Source organism: Podarcis bocagei (assembly GCF_964188305.1).
Source record: "Podarcis bocagei genome assembly, chromosome: 11".
NCBI lineage: Eukaryota > Metazoa > Chordata > Lepidosauria > Squamata > Lacertidae > Podarcis > Podarcis bocagei.
In genome coordinates this window covers 1,007,137-1,025,073 of record NC_138136.1, presented here as the reverse complement: position 1 = coordinate 1,025,073, position 17,937 = coordinate 1,007,137, and the positions used below count along the sequence as shown (strand labels likewise).

The following is a 17,937-nucleotide window of genomic DNA, read 5'->3' as shown; positions in this document are numbered from 1 at the left end:
TCCACTTTCTAATAAAATTAACCAGTTCAAATTACTAACTTCCTTTCTTTTCATAATATTTTTAATCCATAATCTTATACAATTCAACATAATTTAATCCTAAACCAAACTTAATACTTGAAAGTAATTCCACTTATGTTATAATATTTTGCTAAATATTCCTTAAATTTCTTCCATTCTTCTTGATGCTCCTCCTCTTTCTGCATATACAATTCAATGTATCATATGCCTTCATTATATATCTTTAGGTGCCTTGGGCTGATTAACATTCTATGTCCTTTTAAATATGTTTGTGATAGGAGGGTTATTGGTTTGGTAGACAATGTAGTGTGTGCATGCCCAGCGGATGACCTCCAAACCATCCTAAATATATTCACAGAAGCTTATGAAAAGCTTGGCTTGTTGCTCAACATCCAAAAAACCAAAGTGTTGCACCAACAAGTACAAAATAACCCCTCTGCAGTGCCACAAATCCAACTCAATGGTGTAACGCTGGAAAATGTTGATCACTTCTCCTACCTAGGCAGTTCTCTTTCCACAAGGGTCAACCCTGATGCCGAAATCCAGAATCGCCTGAGCTCTGCGAGTGCAGCTTTCTCCCAATTGAAGTGCAGAGTGTTTGAAGACCAGGACATTTGCAAGGAAACCAAAATGCTTGTTTACAAAGCTATTGTACTACCAACCTTAAGGTATGCTTGTGAAACATGGACTACTTATAAACGCCATCTTCAACTCCTCGAAAGATTCCATCAACGGTGTCTCCAAAAAACCTTACACATCACTTGGGAAGACAGGTGAACTAATATCAGTGTACTGGATGAAGCAAAGATCCCCAGTGTTGAAGCAATGATTCTTCAACATCAACTTCGTTGGACTGGTCATGTCGTGCGGATGCCTGATTATCATCTTCCAAAGCAACTACTCTATTCCGAACTTTAGAATGGAAAGTGTAAAGCTGGTGGTCAACAAAAGAGGTTTAAAGACTGTCTCAAGGCAAATCTAAAAAAAATGTAGTACAAACACCGACAACTGGGAAACACTGGCCTGCGAGTGCTCCAGTTGGAGAACAGCCTTTACCAAAGGTGTCATGGACTATGAAGACACTCAAACTCAGAACATAAGGGAGAAACATGCGAAGAGGAAGGCACGCTTGGCAAATCCACACTGTGATCAACTCCCACCCGGAAACCAATGTCCCCACTGTGGAAGGACGTGTGGATCCAGAATTGGCCTCCACAGTCACTTACGGGCTCATTGTTAAAACCGTGTTTATGGAAGACAATCGTACCTGGCTACAAGTGATTGCCAAAGAAGAAGTTTAGTTAAGTACAACACCACAAATGCACAGGTGATTTATCAGCATCATGGCAAGCCATACCAACAGTTATGGTTAAAAGTGTTCATTTATTAACTCAGAATTTTAAAGACGTTCTCATGCATGTAGCAAATAGGAGCACAAATACAAAGGGGGAAAGCAGTACTTAAAATTTATCATGATTATGGTAAAGTGTTAAGTAAGCTATTAAAAAGCCAAGTTAAAATTCACACACAGCCATCACACAACCTCCCAAAAAGAAACTAAACAGGAAGAGCCTGGAATTTGAATTTATTTACCATGTAGTAGCCAGGCAACAGCTTCTGAAGGAACTCTGCTTCTTTGTGTTGAACTGTTTTGATTATGAACTCGTCATCACTAGTGACAAAGAACAAGGATCCACTGGCACCAGGATTGGATAGTTCTATTAGAGGTTCACTGCAAATAGAATACTGAACACAGAAAAAGAGAAATTTAATGCAACTATGGGTAATGGAACAGACAGGATCTTAATATGGCAATGCAAGCTGCCCAACATGCATTGTCCCCTTGCTGCAGGAAATCCTTTCTCTGCATAACAGCTTATTTATCTGCTACAGCTGATCTACACATAAAAAGCCTGCTGCGGACTGTTTTTTCTGTCACTGAATGTATGTGCAAGACTGCAAAAATCTTGAGGGATTTTAACTATGGAGCTCTGAGCTTTTCTAGTTCAAGGTTACAACATATGGAAGCAAATATTTATATACTTTGCTAGACAATTACAAGGCAATTAGCAGATGGAGGTCTCTAAACTACAATTCAATCAGCAAAATCCACAGGAGTATTCAATTTCAATTACAATATTCCAGTAGAAATAATGACTCAAGCAGTTGCTGAGCTATCAATTAACACATCGGGTTTTAGGGCAACCAATTATAAGCTGAAGAATTAAATGCATGGTCAAGAACTACAATTCTTCATAGCACATTCTATAGAAACAGAAAGCTATTCCATACCACTCCTATTTTTGTAGGGGGAGGGATGTAAATTCTTACCAAGTAGTCATCAGGTTTAATACCAAAAAGTTCTCTGAAGTAGCGGAAGGCTAAAGGAGCATATGTCTTAAATCTGAAGTCAGGATAATGATGAGCAGGGGTCAAATTGCTCCCTTCACTGAATTGAAAAGAGAAATTTAAAGGTATTACACAAATTCGTTAAGAACAGAAATCTTACTATAAATATGAACCTTTAAAAAAAAAGCTGCCCCAAAAGCACAGTGCAGAGCTGAAGCAGGCAGGAGCAAGCCAATATGACTAAACAGGTGTCATATCCTAAACAGGATATGAAGTTTCAATACATTCTCAGACAATTTTAGCTTAATATGCCTCTCTCCTCTTCTAAAAAGAGACTAAGCCATTTCTCCACTGTAGGTTGGCAGGTGGGGCACAGGTCACGGTAACTAGGGACTGGCAGTTATTGCAAGCTCCTTTGAAGTCCGTTAGCAGATGTTGTTTGAATTCAAACTGTGCCCACACAGAGACAAAGCAAGCTCCATGGGAAAGCCGTTAGTGCAGCAATTCCATTGGGGCTCACTGTCAGTGCAGATCAGCTAATCTGCGTGGTTAGTGGGCCCAACTTGCAAATGAACAACGGGGAGCTCCAATTGTTCCTTGGAAGCCATGTCTTCACCTGCCTCACACTTGATCATAGAATCATAGAATCATAGAGTTGGAAGAGACCACAAGGGCCATCGAGTCCAACCCCCTGCCAAGCAGGAAACACCATCAGAGCACTCCTGACATATGGTTGTCAAGCCTCTGCTTAAAGACCTCCAAAGTAGGAGACTCCACCACACTCCTTGGCAGCAATTTCCACTGTCGAACAGCTCTTACTGTCAGGAAGTTCTTCCTAATGTTTAGGTGGAATCTTCTTTCTTGTAGTTTGGCTCCATTGCTCCGTGTCCGCTTGATGTCACCTGTGACATCCGGGGGGGGGGGGCATAGTCTTGGGAAAACAGCCTCTGTAGACTCCCCACCCCTGGGCTTAAGGCTTTAACACAGCATGCCAATATTTTTTGCTAATGGAGCATTAAGCACTGTTGAAAAATATCCTCCACGATAACTCAGGCTCTTATCTGACAAAAGGTGTTAATTTTTGTGATCGTGTATTGCTTCAGGAGTAAATGAAGGAAACCCAGTGGATTTACCCTAGCCATGCCAAATCACTTTAAATTACTGCAGAAGATAGTGCCTGTGTACCACTGTAGGAGTATGATTTCTAGCCCAGTAGAATGGAGATATCCATGCACATCTGAATTCCATGAATGTGTCCTGAAAATAGTTAAAGGAAAGCAACTGTGCCTCAAACTAACAGAATGCTGTTCAGTTCTTGTTCTGGCTTGGACTCGACTGACTTTTGTAACACCACCACCAAAAGAAAAGAAAAAGAAATTGCAAAGTATTTTTTTTCATGCTCAAAAGAACTAGACTTCTTTTTTGTGGCACTTTTTGATATGAATATGATAGATCATTAAAGCAGCCCACATTTGTCTTTGAGTATAGGGGTGGAGCTATGCTGTGTTTTTACAGAGGTTGCCCAATTCTGCATCAAATGCTGTAGTAGCCAACAGGTGAGGAGTGGCGAGAGAAAAAAGACTCTCAAATGGTGCTAGGAAACAGTGAACTGGGCAGGAGTGGAGAAAGAGCCCTGTGTGTTTCAGGTGTGAAATTCTTCTTCAGAGTCAATGGAAAAAATCAATTTCCTAACTTGGAAATATGGTGCTCTTTTACAAACCAGTAAAGCAAAATGAGCACCGCAACCCCAGAGTCACCCGTGAGTGGACCTAACGGTCAGAGGTCCCTTTACCTTTATACATAGCCTACTATTACAAGTTATAATATCACAATTAAGTGAACAAAGCAAATCAGGACAAATGCAGCCCCCCTTCAGATATTAGAAGAATCAAATCTAATGCAGATGTGTAAGACCAGTTTCTCATCCTGGGGGAGCTCACACAGCTTGGGCAGAGTTGCAGAAGTGCAGCACCGTCATGAAGGAACCCTTCCCAAACCCTTGTGATTATGGATGAAATTTAGAGGGGCTGGAGGAAGAGGAGAAACTCACAGATAATAATTATTATTATCACAGATAATAATTGTCATCTACTTGGGAAGTCTTTAATAGTTGCGCAATCAAAAACTAAATAACTGGTCCTCATCATTTATTTCAAAATTCAAAAACTGCAACCATTTTATTGCTGGACGGCAAGGCAAGCAAGGCAACAACATCCTTTTTTCTAGGGAAGGTTGCAAAGAAGATGAGAGACTATTTGCATAATATCCCAAATGCAGCTTCAAGGCAAAAACCTAATGCAAAGCAAGCACTCCGTCGTATTTGTGTGCCATGGTAACTATCAGTCAACAAGTGTACTGCATATATCCAAAATACATTCATGCCATTTTCATTTGAACCTACTTTTCATCCAGATGGGTGGCGTATAAATAAATTATTATTATTATTATTATTATTATTATTATTATTATTATTATTATTTCCTTTTGAAAGTAAATGAAGGAATTCAGAGTTTGCTTAATGTTATCACTCAGATTTGTTAGTCTCTTGTTATCAAAAGATCTCCAAGTGTCTTACAATACTCTTAAAAACGCAAAGAAATGCATTTATAAACAAAACAGAGAAAACAACAGCCCACATATCAGCCACAGGAAGCTTTGAAGGCACATTAAAAGGTGTGTGTGGGGGAGAAGTCTTTACCAGATGTTGAAATATGTCAGCGAAGGGGCACATTGGAACCTACTGAGAAGTGCATTCCACAGACAGAGAGCCCCAATGGCAAAAGCCCCCTGAGCCTCCCAAGAGGGGGAACCTAGAGAAGGGCCTCATTCAAAGATCTAGGGTTTATAGTGTGAGAGGCATTCCAGAAGATATTGGGGTCCTGAACCAAAAAGAGCTTTAAAGGTCAAAACCAGCACTCTGAATTGGGCTCAGAAGCTTTAAGGCAGCTAGTGTATTTGGAACAGAATTGGTGTTTTGTGATCTACTTGTCTTGAACCTGTCACCAGCCAGGCAGCTGCAACTCTGCCCTAACTGGAGCTTCCGACCCATTTTGAAAGGCAGCTTCTTGTACTGTGCGTTGCAATAATCCAACCTGAGAACATAGATTACTGTGTCCAAATTATCAGCGTCCAGGTAGGGCTGTAATTGCGCCAGCAGGCTGACCTGATGGAAAGCACTCTTGCCACTGAGGCCACCTGCACATCAAGTGGCAAGAGCAGATTCAGGAGAACTCTCAAATTACGAACCTTTTCCTAAAACAGTCTGTCAGGGCCAATGAGGCCACTGCCTGGGGCAGACCTCAGAGGGGTACAGTACTGACCTTTGAGGGGCACAATGATATAAAAATTAATCTTTGTCGTATCTTATAAATGTTTGGTAACATTTTAATTCCATTATATATTTTGATGAATTTTATCATTTTTGAAGTAATTCATACATTAGAATTATATATGTATATATGAAATAGACCACAGAGTTGACTGGAAGTTATATACACACACAAAGTGAAAATGCACTTAATTTAAAATTTTACAGTCATATCTTAATCTTATTTAGAAAATGTATTCATTTTTCTAGTGAGCTATGGATGATTAAAAAATGACCACCTGGAGCTCAATTTGGCAACAAAAGGCAGAAAAAGCTAAGGCGTAAGCAAAGCAAGGAAGTCTTCCTGAAATACCTTTGTACAAAGAAAGCAATTGAAAAACATGAATATGTCTATACTCCTGTTGAAACCAGCACTAAGGGAGCAGAATGTGGTGCTCCTACTACCACTAAGACAGAAGTTTCACAAATTGGAGATATTTCTGGAAAAACACGCAGAGGAAAACGAGGATGTCAAGAAGTGAGAGTACTGCAGAGTCTGCAGAAGATGATGGTATTGTGCCTAACTTGAATTAGTTACCCTGCTAACTTGGCTAAATATTGCAGTGATAATTTATACATTGTCCCATGATTTCCCCAAAGACTAAAATCAGAAGATTTTCTACAAGAGGAGACTAGCAAATGATGAAGAAGTGTGTCGTCCATGGTTCAACCTCAAAAGATGTGGGTTGTTGCTTTTTGCTGTAAGTGGTTCAGCAAAAAAAAAAAAAAAAAAAAAAAAAAAAAGTGCCTCAACTGTACAAGAAACAGGTTCAAAAGACTGGAAGAACATTGGTGCAATTCTGTATTCACCCAAGAGAAATACTGACGTTTAAAAAGCTATCAGACCTGGATAACTTAAATTGTACTTATCTAAAGGAAAAACAATTGAAGATATTTACCAACAGAAAATTAGGCAAGAAGAACAATAATGACAACAAATCTTGGATTGTTTGATTGCTTTGCTCAGAATTTTTTGCACTGCAAAACTTGACATTCCGTGGTAGAACTGAAAAGTTGTACAGTGCTAGCAATTGAGTTTTTTGAAGTTTGTCTTTTTTGATCCTATTATGAATTAACATTTGTGCAGAGTTAAAGATCATGAAACAATGGTTTACTACCTAGAAAAAAGATATCTAAAATGAGCTTATACAGCTTCTAGTAAAAATTTTAGCACATGCAAACTCAGCCAAATATTACTCAATAATTCTGGACTGCACACTTGATGTTAGTCATATTGAACAAATGACAATTGTTGCTGTAATCAAACCATCAGGGAATGAGATGTCCGAGCCTGACGTTATAGTAAGAGCATTTCTTGGAGAATACAGGTACCTTTATAACAGAAACTTCTTGGACAACTTGAGCAAATGGGACTATCAATTGAGTACAGTGGTACCTCGGGTTAAGTACTTAATTCGTTCCAGAGGTCCGTTCTTAACCTGAAACTGTTCTTAACCTGAAGCACCACTTTAGCTAATGGAGCCTCCCACTGCCGCCTCACCGCCACCGTGTGATTTCTGTTCTCATCCTGAAGCAAAGTTCTTAACCCAAGGTACTATTTCTGGGTTAGCGGAGTCTGTAACCTGAAGCGTATGTAACCCAAGGTACCACTGTATCTGCATGGTTGAGGTTATTATAATGGAAGTAACATGAAAGACAAAGAAAATGGTGTACAAAAGAGTCCTGGACATAAACTCATATGCCTTTTTTATTCCCTACCATGTACAAGGAATACACTATTGTTCCAGAGTATAGTGGGATCTGTTGTATTTCTCAGCATAGTATTTCCAAATATTACTATTATGAAATAAAATGTTCTGTTATGGTTACTAAAGACAGCTGCACAGGGATAAGGCAAAGTTTAGTAGGTAGAAAATTATCTGCAGGTTTTGCTTTTGTGTAATTATTTCATCAAGTCAAACACCATTCTATTGTCCTAATTGCATTCCAGTGCAATAGTTCTAGATTGTAAAGTAGTTGAATAGCCTGACAGCCAGTCTTGTTGACTTTCTAGTCTCCCTGACTGCTCACATATTAATCTTCTTCCTCAAAACAGATTCCAACTATAGATAAAATGAACAGCTAAACTGCAGTCACACCACCACATGTATTTTTTTTAAAAAAAGGTTAGTACAATACTATGTTCTACTAAACACCAACTGCTTAATAGTTTTCTAGGTAAATCTTCTAAGAAATGTTATTACTTTCAATGAATCTTTCATTTTATATGGATTCATGCTCTTCCTTTCTTCTGTTCACAAAGCAATCTTCTTTCCATTGTACTAAAGAAAAATTATATCCCACTTTTAAGGATACTTTTAAATTAAGCCATACTTGAGAAGTGATAAATATGTAAAAAACCAGCATCACGGTTGCTGATGCTAGACTTAGACTAATGTTACCAGGATTCAAATCCATGCACAACCACGAAGCTTAAAAAGTGATCCTGGGCCAGCTGGTTTATCTCAGGCAAATCTATTTCACATGGTGGTTTCAAAAGTTTAATTTTTTTTAAAAAAGGGAGGGGGACATGTATACTACCCTGAACAATGTGGAAGAAAGGCAGGATAAAAATGGAATAAAGCATTAGGCACACAATTTTTAGGTGGAAAATTAGCCACGCTTACCTGGGAAGAAACACACTTTCCACTACATAGAAGTCTTGCATAAGTACATCTCTGTCTGGCTTGGATGTGAGGTTCCCCACTGTGTATCCTATTCCCAGTTGTATGGCACCTTTAATAGCTGAGGATGCAGTCTGCAAGGAAAAACAAAGAATTTTAAAATATCAGCTTGCTGTAAATGGGTTCTCATGACACATATGTACATTATAAAGAGATTCAGACTTCCGGGGTGGTGCCAACAGCAATGGCGGACTCCCTCTGAACTGGAGGGACTAGCTCTGTGTGAAACGGGTCTTTTTCGCTACGGCGAAGCAGGGACCCTGCTAAAAATCACAGGCGGATGAAGCCTGTGACCATGGGACTCGGCGGGCACCCTTAGCGCCCCCCCAACCCGCAAAGAAACCCACTAACGGGCTCCGAAGTGAAGAGGGGGAAGTGGCGCGGTGCTGTGAGTCAACTGCTATTTCCGTGGAGCGAAGCCGCACAGCCGTTGCCGGAGAGCGCTGCCTTTTTCCTGGGACAATTTGGCTTCTAAAATAAGCACCCGTGAGTACTTAAACTTTGAACAATCGGACTTTAAATAAGGACTTGCGAGCAGAAAGGAATTGGACTTAAAAATTTATTTTAATTTGGTACTGAAACGGGAAGGTCTAAACAGGAAGTCAGCCTTCCGTTTCTTTGTAGACAGAATAAAGCAAAGACAACGTAAACTAGAGCTCAGAAAATCGCTTCTGAAGGATTGGCTTTCATCATTTATTGTTGAACCCCCCTTCGGCAGCAGTAGAAGAAGGGGGATCTTTTTTGGACTGTTTAAACCTGCAGAAGTGAGTTTAAAGTAAAGTAACTATCCACCGTCCTGATCCTGGAGCGGGGTGTCAGGACTGACGTTTTGAAGCTCATTGACCAGAGACAAACGTTTTTGACAGATAGTTAAAGGAAGAGAAACATAGTGATTCCATTGTTTCCTTTCGCACTTTAAAGGAACAAATATTGACAAAATATCTCAAAAAGGATACTTTGTTGCAAGAACAAATAGAAGTTCTCCCCCTGGAGGGAGACTGTGAAACTGTAACTAATTCCAGGGAGCTTGCAGCTGTCTCAGATTACAATCGTGGGAATGGACTTGTGACCTTGTACGACAATGTATTCAGAGGCTCTGTTGTGTGCTCTCTGTAAAACAAGTGCCCTACTGGAACAGTTAAGTGAGAAGATGGATTTGATGACTAATGCGGCCAGAATTTTTGAACAGGCAGTGGGAAACTATGTGGAGCCCACCCAGGAATTAGATCAGGAGTGTGTCCTGACAGAGCAGATGAGAGAAGAGGATGTTGCTGAATCTTGGGCGCCAGAGATGGAGGGAGCTGCGGCCTCGCAGGAACAAGAGCTTTTGGATTTGACAAATGAACTTGGAAAAAGCCAGATTTGGAAAGATAAAGTTTGGATTGGTTTGGAAATGGGGGGTTGGATAGACCCCCCTATGCAGGGATGTTTGGACTTTCCGAGTCTGGCAATGGGCCGTGAGATGTTTGGAGCTGTGGGGGCTCTCAATTTTGGAGGGATTCTGAAACATCTTCTTAAATACCACATGGAGTTGAGTCTGGACTATGGAAAAGGGGCTGATTTGTTGAAAAGGGTCAAAAACATCACCAAGCTGGAGTTCCCACGAGTGAAAGGAGAATATGAAGAAGAGCTGCGGAAGGGACATGGAAGAGATTTAAGGGCCTCGGATATAAGGTTACCAGGTTAATGCGCTAGAACAATGGGATAAAAAGGACTGACAAAACCCGGGACCAGGAGGAAGGGACGCTGGATGAAGATTGGATTGTTTTTATTTCTCCTTTTATTATCAGGATTGTTTTATAAAATTAATGAATGTTAGAAAAATGTTGGAACGAAATTACTTGGCTCTAGCAAAAATGTTTAAAGAATTAGGTAAGAATACTATGGTTGTGAGAAGTCGGTAAAAATAAGATTTAAGTTTTAAGTTTTTAAGGTTTTCTATAAGATAAGATGAAAATAGATCAAGCTAATGTAATGACAGAATACTATGAAATATGGAAAGGATTTGCTGCATAATTATTAACCAGGATACAAAAAAAGGGAGGAGGAGGAGGTCAAAGAAAGAAGGTAATGAGAGTTGAGGATTTGAGAATGATGGATTTATTTTTGTTTGTTTGCGGTGTATTTTTGTTTTTTGAATTTGTATTGTTTGAAGTGGTTTGTCTTTTCTTTGTTTTTTCTATTTTCTTTTTCTGCTTTCTTTTTTCTTTGTAATTTTAAAAAATTTGCAATAAATATCATATTTTTTAAAAAAATAAAGAGATTCAAATCATATTTGAAACTTGGCATCCCACAAAGTATGCAGAAAAAGACTTTCAGACATCATGGGCTGCACATGTCAGAGGCTTAGTGCTGTCCAGCTGGCCATAGATAAGACTCCGGGCTCCCAGCCAGTTCCAAACAATTGATTTATTTGACAAAGTTCATCATGGAACTTTGGAGTGTCAGGCATAGCCCTACTGGCTTTAGCCCAAACGTAGCAGAGTTTTCCTGCACAGCGAAGAAGCTAGTTGCGGCAGTAATGACTACTCAGCTAGACTCAGAATAACTATTTACAGGATTTATTAAAAGGAGAAAATAAAACCAGCAGAGTTTCTGCATACAAATAAAAGCAAAAATAAATCCTTCCTTCCTTTCTCTCTCTCATAACCATACACAGCACTTCTAACTCCTAACACACCTCACATCAAACTGTGCTAGCAATCCCTAGATAACAGAGTTGAGTGCTGCTCGTTAACCAATCAGAGTGAGTAGTTTCTAGGTCAAGCAGACCTGGGCTTTCTGCCAAGAGTAAATTGACACCAGCTGGAGTTAATTGGTGAAGCTAGAATCTGCAAGTTTCCCACGAGAACCAATTAACAGAAACTGAACACCCCCTCACAGATTCTGCTGAACAATTAACTCCAAATACACCTATGTAGGAGATCATTTTTCCAGCAAACCTAAACCCTTGCACATTCGCTTGTTCTTTACCTTTGCCAATGGTTTAGTTAACACATCTGCTACATTTTCTTCACTTGACACATAAGTACAGGTGATTACATTGTCTTGTACACAGCAACGTACATTTTGGTATTTTACAGAGATATGTTTGGAACGCGATTTGAAACCCTCTGTTTTACTTAATGTTATACAAGCTTGATTATCAATGTAAACTTGTACTGGTTCTCCACAATTTACGTTTAAATCTGTTAACAAATGCTTGAAATAAATCACCTCATTGCACAATTCACTCAATGCAGCATACTCTGATTCCGTTGATGACACACTTACAACGTCTTGCTTGCGTGACCGCCAGCTGATTAAAGCTCCACCGACCATTATGACTAGTCCTGTGACAGATTTTCTATCTGGCAAATTTCCCCAGTCACTATCACAGTAGCAACTCAACATTTCGTCCTCGGAAGAATTTAATTGTAACATATAGCCAATTGTCTGTTTGAGATACCTCAGAACTTGTTTTACCCCTTTCCAGGCATTTAGTGTGGGTTTTGAGACCAATCTACTTAATATGCCTACTGCGTAGCTAATATCAGGTCTGGACCACTGTGCTATATACAATAAACTTCCAATTACAGAGTGATATACATCAGGATGTTCAAATTCAGGACTCTCATCTATATGAAGTGTTTTTATGAAACCTGGATCCATAGGCACCGCTGCCCCTTTGCAATCCTGCATCCTGTATGTAGTCAGTAGTTGTTTAACTTTGTTCTGCTGACTAATTAGGCAGCTGCCATCTTGGGCCCAGCACACTTCCAACCCTAGATATGTCCTAACCGGGCCTAAGTCCTTCACTTTGAACTTACTGGACAATTGCTTGGCAAACCTTTTAGTTTGTTTATCTGTTTTGCAGGCATACAATACATCATCTACATAAATCAGACAAAACTCTTGATCACTGCCTGTACCACGTACATAAACACAATTGTCAGCTGTACTCTGCTTGAAACCAAATGACACTAAGGCCTCATGGAAACATCTGTTCCAAGATCTTGCAGCCTGTTTGAGACCATATAAAGCTTTGTTTAACTTCAACACTCTATTGGAACCTGTCTCATAACCAGGCGGTTCGGCTAGATACAGGTCTTCTGATATTGGTGCATGTAAATATGCAGTCTGAATGTCAAAATGGTTTAACAGGAGTTTTCTCTTTGCTCCAAGCGTTAAAATCAGCCTTACACTGTCCCCCTTAGCAGTAGGGGAAAAAGTTTCGTCATAATCTTTTCCAGGCCTCTGAGAATATCCTTGAGCGACTAAACGAGCTTTGTATTTGTACTCTCCTGTCACCAGAGGTTTAAGTTCAAACGTACATCTCCAGCGTTTCCATTAGCGTCCTTCCCCTTGTGCGCAGTTGCTCCCTCTAATCTTTCTTCCTCCTTTTCCGCACCCAGCATGCAAGTCTGCGAAAACTCCTCCCCTTACTTCCTCTGTGCCCAGAATGACTTGTTCCAGGCTCCTCCCCCTCTACGTCAGACCCACTCTCAGACGAGAAGCTACTGATAATCTCTTTAGGCTCTCTATAACTGCTGGTTTCTGTCCTTTCATCTTTTCCCGTTTGCCTCTCCCTGACATCCACCCCCTCCTCAAAGGCCCCCTCCCGCTCAGGAGACCCGACTACATCCTCTTCTCTTTCCTCAGAGGTGGTCAGGGAGAACTCCGCAAAACTACCCTCTTCCTCATCTGTCGCTTCGAGCACACTCCTCCAACCCCCAAGTCCTGGTGTTCCCCAGTCTACTTCTTCGTCTTCCTTCTCCTCCTCATCCAATGCTGGGAAACCTTCGAATTCCTCTTCGTCTTCTGTTGTTTTGAATACCTCTTGTAAGGACCTCACCTTGCCTTTTGGTTTGTCCGGGAAGAAATTGTGGAACTCCTCTACCAGTTCATTGTTAGACATACTATCTTCCGGAACCCAGGTATTCTCCGATGCCGGGGCCCCTTCCCAAGCCACCAAATATTCCACATTCCCCCCCTCTCCAACGAGAGTCTAGTATTTCCGTGACCTTGTTGCACTGCTCCCGTTCCTCCATTTCGGGTGGTGAGCCTTCCACTCCCCCATTACCCGGTCTCCTTCCCCCCTCCCTGTAGGGGAACAGCAGTGACCTATGGAACACCAGATGGATTCTCATGCTTTCTGGCAACCTGAGCTTAAACACCACCGGATTTATTTGCTGGATAACCTCAAAGGGCCCCACCTTCCTGGGTTTGAGTTTCTTACAGCCCCCCTTTCCAAGGCAATCCTTGCGTGGACAACCACACCTTGTCCCCAACCCTGATGACCTCCCCTGATCGCCGATGTTTGTCGGCCTCCTTCTTGTATAACTCCTTAGCCCTCTCCAAATTTAACTGCAGCTGTCTGTGGATCGCTTCCATTTCCTCCACAAACTGTTCGGCCGCTGGAACACTCCACAACTCCTCCCCCCTCCCGGGGAAGGCCCTTGGATGAAGCCCATGATTGGCGAAGAACGGTGTCATCCCTGTGGATACATTCTCCGTGTTGTTGTAAGCAAACTCTGCCAGGGCTAGTTTGTCCACCCAATCGTTCTGCTTCTGACTTACATAACACATCAAATACTGTTGTAACACAGCATTCGCCCTCTTCGCTTGCCCGTTGGTCTCAGGATGCCTTGCCGTTGTAAAGCTCACTTCGACCTGGAGCAGCCCCATGAGCTTGCGCCAAAATCGTGAGGTAAATTGAGCCCCCCGGTCCGAGACCACCCTTGCAGGTACCCCATGTAACCTAAACACGTGCTCTACGAACAGCCTAGCTATCTCTTCCGCCGTTACGGCGTGCGAACAGGGCACAAAATGGCACATGTTGGTCAAGAGATCAACCACCACCATGACCACTGTCTTACCCTTACATCTGGGCAAATCAGTGATAAAGTCCACGCCCACCACCTCCCACGGCTTCCCAGGTGTGGGCAATGGTTCCAGCAACCCCGCTGGTGCCGCCCTTTCCCCTTTGGCCCTCTGACATGTGCCACATCCTCGCACATATTCCTTTACATCGTCTCTCACCCTTGGCCACCAAAATTCCCGTGTGACCAGTAGCATGGTCTTATGCTGTCCAAAATGCCCCGCTGTACAACTGTCATGGAGTTGCTTGAGGATTCGTCCCAGTGTAGTGGTTAAGAGCGGTAGTCTCGTAATCTGGGGAACTGGGTTCGCGTCTCCGCTCCTCCACATGCAGCTGCCGGGTGACCTTGGGCCAGTCACACTTCTCTGAAGCCTCTCAGCCCCACTCACCTCACAGAGTGTTTGTTGTGGGGGAGGAAGGGAAAGGAGAATGTTAGCCGCTTTGAGACTCCTTTGGGTAGTGATAAAGCGGGATATCAAATCCAAACGCTTCTTCTTCTTCTTCTACCCTCCAGATGTTGTTGGACTTCAAATCCCATCAGTGCCAACTAGCACAACCAATGGCCAGGGATGATGGAAACTACAGCTGAACAACATCTGGATGCAACACACTGACTCCCCTGCAATAAGAGGAACCATCAGTGCACACCCCCATAGAGCTGACTGGCAAGGCCTAGTTGCAACTAATGGGCCTGCTGGTTAGTGTTGAGGGAAGATTGCTGTACCACTTCTGGCGAAAGAAGTTACTGGCTCTGCTCAAGGAGTGGTGCTGGGTCTCCATTAGCAATATAATTAATGGGCCAAGAGAGCAGAAGCTCGAGAAAAACCCCGTGTGTGCCTTATGTAGCCCGTCCGTGGACTATTGTTCAATCAAGGAGAGGACTAAATATTGGAAGCTTACCTTGAAGAGCTAATTTTCCCTGGCTCTTTGTATTTCAAACATAACAGAAGTGGAATTCAGCGATAATGACTGATAATATATTTTTAGGTTATTTTCTGGGGTGGGTTTTTTCTTAAAGAGGTGGGCCTCTAATATGTAGATGTTAAAAATTCCTACAAACCTAATGAGGAATATATCCTCATGCTGATCACATAGTTATTTAAAAGAGATAGGTAGCTGAATTTATATTTTTGTTATACTTTTTTTTAAAAGAAAATATCGCACATTTTGATGCTTGTATGTTCTTTACCATCCACAGGTATTCAGAGTGAAATAAAGCAAATCGGATTTTATTATGAAGCCACTATAGTGGATACCTGGTTGGGCCTGCTGTGCTTAGAACCAGTGTTTTTTTTCTGGGGGTACTTAAGGGTATGCAGTACTGGCACCTTTTTTCTAGAAGAAAAGCACTGTTTAAAACCAAGAAAATTAGAACCAACCATTTAGCAATTTAAATTGCTAGAGGCTTAGAGGAGGGAGAAAGGTTGTTTTCTGCTGCTCCAGAGAAGCGGACACGGAGCAATGGAGCCAAACTACAAGAAAGAAGATTCCACCTAAACATTAGGAAGAACTTCCTGACAGTAAGAGCTGTTTGACAGTGGAATTTGCTGCCAAGGAGTGTGGTGGAGTCTCCTACTTTGGAGGTCTTTAAGCAGAGGCTTGACAACCATATGTCAGGAGTGCTCTGATGGGGTTTCCTGCTTGGCAGGGCGTTGGACTCGATGGCCCTTGTGGTCTATTCCAACTCTAGGATTCTATGATTCTATGAAATTGCAGAGAATCAAGCCAAACAAATGGCTGGCAGCTCAGGTTACTTTAAATTCTAGAAACACAAGATTACAAGACAAAATATAATGGCTAAGAAGACAGAATCTACCTATCTACCATCTATCTATCATCTATCTATCTATCTATCTATCTATCTATCTATCTATCTATCTATCTATCTATCTCACATACATTCCATTTAAGCTTTATAGAATGAAACCCAGGAAAGAGAATTCTGAGAGAAAATTCACACAGCGTACTCCACCAATCAAAATATAATACAAAAGACTTTTCAGAGTAGCAAATCAGTTAAGTCTCGTAACACCTATGGCTTCAAGAATCTTGACAGCAAACATATTCTGAGTCAGGCACAGCAGCTTATTTAAGTTAAAAATGTGGTTTAATGTACACAACAGCTCCGCTCTTCCTTGCTCCTGATTCTGTCGCACAGGGGACCAAACTAGTTACTTCTTGGTTTACCACTCATTGTGTGCATGGAGGAAAGAAACCACAGGCCTTGGCTCACATGGCACAACAAGCAAGATTATGACTTTTTCTTTTCCTCTGCCGAGCAGAGCCTGGAGTGAGGGCGGAGAAAGGCACTCATGCCCTTAAATCATAGTTTATTTTAAACTATAACTTAATGTTGCGTGCTAGCCAGGCGATTCTCTAGTTTCAACTTATTTTTCAAATGAGAAGCAGCATGCCGATGGGTAACATTGTGTTTTTTAAACTAATTAATATCAGATTTTTCAAGTTGCATAACAGTTCCTAACATGCAGTTTGCTAAGAACAAGGCACAAAAGCTCATTCCTAAAATGAAACTTTTAATTGGTAAAGGAACTGAATGGCTCATTCACAAATTTCCCATTTCTGCCTTGAAAAGGTCTTTTATAAAAGATTAATGTCCTGCATAAGAACTAAATTATGTAACTTTGAGTAGACTTTGTTTCAGACTGATCCTTTTTGTGAACTGAACAATCCCCTACTGAAACAGATGCTAGCAGAAAGAGTTTGTAGATTAAAGGAATCAATTCTATAAAAAACAGAAAGTTTCAGAAAAGATGGATGCTAAAGTTACTCTGTCTGTCTGTCTGTCTGTCTGTCTGTCTGTCTATCTATCTATCTATCTATCTATCTGAATAAGGGATGCTAGACTACCTTTAGGTTAACAGTATTCTAATAAGAGTGGATCAGTTTGACCAGTTGTTGTGGTCATGAGCAATCATTGTTGTCTTCTTTATTGAGAGGCATTGTTGGCATGTAAGAAAATACTCTCTTTATTCTTAAATACAGAACTATTTATTGACCCCAGTAGCACATTGCAATTGTTAACGCCTGATGGGAACAAGCAACCACCATAGTAGAAAAAATGTATCCTATGGGGTATGAGAAAATGCACAACAGATTAAAAAAGATTACCTACATATCTATGTACCATTTGCCTTAACTCTTACAAGGAAAAGTATCTGCAACCCACTACCATCTTATTAGTGCGGGAAATTAGCAGCCAAACCTAACAAATGCATATTATTGCTAGTTAGCTTGAGGAGGGGCTAAGTCCACAGAGCCAGATTGCTGAATGGCAAATACTAAGATCATAGAAATACAATTGGTAGAGAGGGCTCAGTGTGATGTCATTTCTCCTCCTATCCTGGAGAGGAAGGAGCATATTGTACTAACCCCTTCCTCTCTCTTTTCCTTTGACCAGCGTTGGATGCTGGCATGCCTCCATTCGCTCCAGCTTTAGGCACATGCCTGAAGCTGGTTATACTGTAAATATAAGTACAGTTGTACCTCAGAAGTCTAAAGGAATCCATTCCAGAAGTCCTTTCGACTTCTGAAATGTTTGGAAACCAAGGGGCAGCTGCCAAATGGTTTCCGATTGCACAGGCACACCGGAAACACTTCCAAAAAAAGTTCAAAAACTGGAACACTCACTTCCGATT

General features: G+C 41.2%; 1 protein-coding gene and 1 long non-coding RNA gene across 6 annotated transcripts in view; one reads left to right on the top strand and one right to left on the bottom strand.

Annotated features, from left to right (window-relative positions):
- Positions 1-17,937, top strand: part of LOC308597894 — a 208,707-nt gene that overhangs the window by 102,499 nt on the left and 88,271 nt on the right. The window lies entirely within an intron of this gene.
- Positions 1-17,937, bottom strand: part of PIP5K1B (phosphatidylinositol-4-phosphate 5-kinase type 1 beta) — a gene marked incomplete at its 3' end in the record, with an annotated part of 92,399 nt that overhangs the window by 40,476 nt on the left and 33,986 nt on the right. For all 5 annotated transcript variants that reach the window (XM_081213742.1, XM_081213739.1, XM_081213741.1 and 2 more), the window contains exons 4-6: positions 8,365-8,495; positions 2,353-2,470; positions 1,615-1,767 (exon numbers count right to left, since the gene is read on the bottom strand). In XM_081213742.1, the coding sequence (XP_081069868.1) occupies positions 1,615-1,767; positions 2,353-2,470; positions 8,365-8,495 (402 nt within the window). The remainder of the gene's footprint in view (positions 1-1,614; positions 1,768-2,352; positions 2,471-8,364; positions 8,496-17,937) is intronic.